The sequence below is a fragment of the Vigna angularis genome, chromosome 3, assembly GCF_016808095.1.
Source record: "Vigna angularis cultivar LongXiaoDou No.4 chromosome 3, ASM1680809v1, whole genome shotgun sequence".
Classification (NCBI taxonomy): domain Eukaryota; kingdom Viridiplantae; phylum Streptophyta; class Magnoliopsida; order Fabales; family Fabaceae; genus Vigna; species Vigna angularis.
Window position 1 is genome coordinate 6,227,144 of NC_068972.1, and position 4,731 is coordinate 6,231,874.

Genomic DNA, 4,731 nt, shown 5'->3' on the forward strand with positions numbered 1-4,731 from the left:
CTGGTCCCCTTAGACTTTAAATACAAGGAGAATTCAAACAGGGCTGCTAAAGCCACAGAATAATGAGTTCGAATAACATATAAGAATAAATTTTGTCCAATAAAATTTTGATGATAATATGAAAAAAAAAATACTTTACTTTCGTCGTAAAATTGATTAATTATTCCACCTGTGAAGGTGGTGTTGACTCCCTGAATACAATAAAACAAATTAGACTGGCCAACAGAAAAATGCTATATATAAAAATTTAGGTTTTCATATTATCTATTCAGGTTGGATTTTATTTTTTATATATATATATATAGGATCAGTTTATATATTAAATAATTAACGTTTATAAGTTTATAAATAAATTAAGTTTCAATTATTAATTATAATAAAATAATTTAACATGTAAACATAATAATTATTTAAATTTAACTAAGACATTAATTAATTACAAGTTTAGAAAATGTTTATATAATTAAATATATTTTAATGTTTATGTATTTATAAAAAAAATATAAAAAAAAAGTTAGCTTGTTTTATAGGTGGGTTAATCCGGTCCATATCATTTTTAACAGACCAATACGAATAGCCCTACCCATTCCGTGACCCCTAAAAACAACAAACCTTCCACTTTCAATTACTTGCCTTAAAACAGACGTGGGATCAAAACTTCCGATCAAACCATGTTGACGAATTATTTCAAAAGATGTAACTCTCATCAATAATCATTGCAAGGTTCTTCATTTGTTCGTGGTACAGAGCAACCCGTATTAAATAGAGGTTGTGCAATGAAAACCACTATTCAGTACAATATATCAACATATCTCTTCATACAAATATATCATCATATTTGGGTTATTTTGGACTACGCTTTATGTTTCAATTTTGTTAAAAAATTCACACCGACCACAAAAATATTATTGTTTCAAAAATAAATATTAAAACAATCATATAAACATTTGATGGAGTGATTGATTATTCATTATGATGCCTTCAATAATGGGAGGAGGAGAAGGAAAGTTTGAGAGGTAATACTTTTCTTGTGTAGTAGCCAGTTTGAAAGTTCAAAATTAACGGTATTTGAAATCCACTCCTCCTTCCTCCCACACAAATAATCTACAAGTTCAAAATGAATCTTTATTTTTTTTTAACCTGGCTTTGCATACATTTCCCTCTGGCCCATCTCTATCAGCACCATTTTCTTTGCTGACATGTATAACCCTACAGAACCTGCCGGATTTCTTTGCTGCTTTATTTTACTTTAATTTCATTAGACTTTTTTCAGTACTTCTACTCTCGACCAATAAAAAGCCTTTCTTCCAAGTTTTAGGTACCAAAGCAATAAATGCATTCACCAACACACCATCCCCCATCCATTTCTGGCATCAATACATGTCTCTGAATTTTCAGTAATCGAAATTTCATATGTAACTAGCTATACCATGCACACAGATATGAAAGACTAATTATGCTTCATTTATCTTTGTCAAAGAAAAATATTATTCAATAAAGCTTACCAGTCTAATATAACACGTACATACTATGAAATTTGAAAAATTTACCCACAGCTGATTATTATAACACCGAATATTCAAATAAAGGGAGAATCAGAGGAGATGACCTACATTCATCTTCGAAAAAGCTTGAGTTACATTTGCTCAGTCTTTACAATGCAGATTTTTCTCTCTCTCCATTTCGTCATGGGCATTGTGGGACAACTCAGACATCACTCTTCTTTTCCTGGATCAATGTTCTCTTTTTCTGCATCAATGTTTGAAGGGGTTTCTTCACTTTTAACAGCACCAATTTCTGATTTGCCATCTTCATTGGGCTTGACAGCAGAAGCAGTATCAATATCACGGGAAGTAGTTTCTGATGGTTCTGCGGTGGACTCTGATTCAGTTACAGGAAGTTCACTTTTGACAGTTCCAACCTTTACATACTTGCTCATGAACTTATATTCCCAATCTTGTAAAGCATCAAGCTCAAATGGGCCAAGTCCAGAAATATCCCCAGTCAAATCTTTCTCTTCAAAAGACATCTTTGCTAAAGCCCTGCTGGCATCCTTTCCAGCAAATAGAGCATAAGGTCCACCAGGACCATAAAACATCCTGGGAGGACACAATTCCACATGATAAAAACAGTGTTAAAGCCCAATTAAAATATATTAAGGAACAAAAAAGAAAATCATCGCACATATGTACATATTTCATTCTTGACCGATAGAAAATGAACTATGTTGTTAAGCGAAATCATGTGTCACTTCAATTTGTTGAATTTTACTATCAAAAGCATATGCTCTTTTAAAGAAGGGAAAGTTTGGCTGAGCTAAAGTAGCAAGGAGCGGACCAAACAGAAAACATTATAGTAGAAACAAACAAGGCCTGCATTGATAAAAATTAATTGAAAAATCAATGAAGAAAACATATTCACATCAGTATAAAAAAAGGGGGCCAAGTTCCAGGAGAAATAAGTTAGGTAGCAATGACGATGATTTCCATAATTCAGCTTCATGAAACAGTTTCTCAATCGAAAATAGCTGACATTACAGAACTCACATTACAGAACTCGGCTACTCAATGCCACATCCAAGTCCATCTCAAACAAAGTTAATCCAATAAAAATAAAGATCACAGTGAGCATTACATTATTCCAACATTGAGATGCGTCAAGGTGTAGTGGGACTAATAAGTAAACAATGAAAGTTCCACTCAATAAAGCAACCAGTAAAAGTTAATGCCGACGGGGATGACAGAAATTTAGCCTTAAAAACCGAACAAGGCCTTCCACAAAACAGAAAGTTTCTACAAATCCATGTTCGACCTTCGAAATCCAACCTTCAGATTTTCTACTTAAACCATGTACTTTGCATGTTTATGCTGTGGTTAGAAAATCAATTCACAGACTTTTCATCAAACAACATACTCAAAAAACACTTCAGACACGCACTGCAATTGTAATCAGGTACAGTTCAAAACTAGCTCTACTCAACTTTAAGACAAACAGGTCCTCAATAATATACGAGGAACAAGTTATCCTCTCATAACATGTAACAATAACAACAAAATCAGTCACGTACAGAAAGAAAAACCTGACCTTTTCAAAAGCAAAAAGTACTTCCAAATTCACAAATTTGAAATACATTAACAATTAACACAAAAAGGCAGCAGAAAATGTATAACTCGAAAAAATTTAAAGAGAGAAAAGTAATACATAATACCAAAAGCAATAACTGAACAAGGTTAATTTAAAAAAAAAAAACAAAAAAAAAAAACCTAACTTGGAAGGCATTCACTATGAACACAAAACAAAGAAAATACCCAAAATAAGCACCGGACCATCAAAATGAAACAAAACACAGAACAAATTAAGAAGAAAAGAGTGGGCTTTGTGTGAAGTTAAACCTGCTCTGGGAGACATCGTAGATCTGTCCCTTGATGGCCATAAGCAAGGGTTTACCCGTATCGTTGCCGTCGTAGGCTTTGAGCTCCTCAGCCGTTATCTCACCGAGCTGGACCGGCGGCCGCAGAGGCGGCATCTCCTCCTCCTCGGTGTGACGGGGGCGGGGGCGCTCCGGTTGAGTCCCAAAGAGACCCAAAACGAAGTAGTAAACGGCCAGAATTAGGGCGAGCACCGTGAAGAAGGTGGAAGGAGTTAGGCCAGTGTAGACCACTATGGCCTCCTTCAAGGTCTCCCACAGTTGCACAGACATCACTTGCGAGTGTTAGAGAGACCCAAGAGGCTACCAAGAGAAGGAAGATATGGTTTGTTTGGTAGGTTTGATTTAGTAATATATAGTGATGAATAAACTCAGTATCTGGATGTTTGAGGGCATGGTCCTGATTTCTTGTCGCATCTTCTCACCTAACTCGTCATTTCACCCAATCTACAGTCTTTCTTCTTTTGTCTTCTTTATTAAAAAATTTTAACTTTCTTATTCCTCGTTTCAAGAAAATCAATCCATACTTTTTTATTTTTGTTATGATGAATGAATTTTAGCTTTTAGACTTTAAAATATGATTTTGGTGTTTACTATGAATTTTAGAATAAATAAATAACTTACCTTAAATATCTTAAACAAAATGTAAATATGTTAAATGGGAATTTTTGTTTATAAAGTTATAATTTTTTGAGTTGGAATTGCTGGATTTTTAGATTAATGCATTTTAATTGAAACATCTTAAATTTACTACAAATGGTTGTCTAAATAAAAATAATTGAACAGGTCATGCTAAAGTTGTATTATAAAAAAAAGGATAATAACTTTTCATATATGAACAAAAATGTATGGTCACATAAATTTTAAACAAATTAAATTTCATTAATTTGATTTCTCACGTGTCTTAACAAATTATTTGATTTTCAAATTTATCAACACACGTAGGATAATAAAAACCTTTGTGTCGTTTTATTAAAAATATAAATAGAGAAAGTTGGCGTTGTGATTATGAAAGTTGTTTGAATAAAAATATTCTAAATTAGCGGAAAGTTTAAATTAAACCAAATTTAAAAGATAAAAACTGAAATAAATTATAAAATAGGAAAGACTAAAATAAATGTGACATAGTATAAATTTTTAAACAAAATATTATACATTTTCATAATACACAACAAATCATATAAAATATTAACATAATTATCTTGAAAAATAGTTACACTAAACTAGTTTTTCAAAAACTAAGAAATTGTAATACAAACAATTAACTAAAACAAAAATTATCACATGTTATTAGTTTCCACTAA

At 32.2% G+C, this 4,731-nt stretch overlaps 1 protein-coding gene across 1 annotated transcript; it reads right to left on the reverse strand.

Moving 5' to 3' along the window:
* Positions 1–1,443: 1,443 nt before the first annotated feature.
* On the reverse strand, positions 1,444–3,873 carry LOC108326685 (membrane steroid-binding protein 1). The gene is made up of 2 exons (XM_017560298.2): positions 3,393–3,873; positions 1,444–2,099 (listed from the first exon to the last, which is right to left on the reverse strand). Exons 1-2 carry the CDS (start codon positions 3,698–3,700, stop codon positions 1,715–1,717), a joined length of 693 nt encoding a protein of 230 aa, XP_017415787.1. The 5' UTR covers positions 3,701–3,873; the 3' UTR covers positions 1,444–1,714.
* Positions 3,874–4,731: the final 858 nt, after the last annotated feature.

Bases quoted from the DNA above. Each gene is read 5' to 3' on its own strand.
- LOC108326685 (XM_017560298.2), bottom strand. From the start codon at position 3,700: ATGTCTGTGCAACTGTGGGAGACCTTGAAGGAGGCCATAGTGGTCTAC. The intron at 2,100-3,392 runs GTTTAACTTCAC...GTGTCCTCCCAG, and splicing joins TACGATGTCTCCCAGAGCAG to GATGTTTTATGGTCCTGGTG.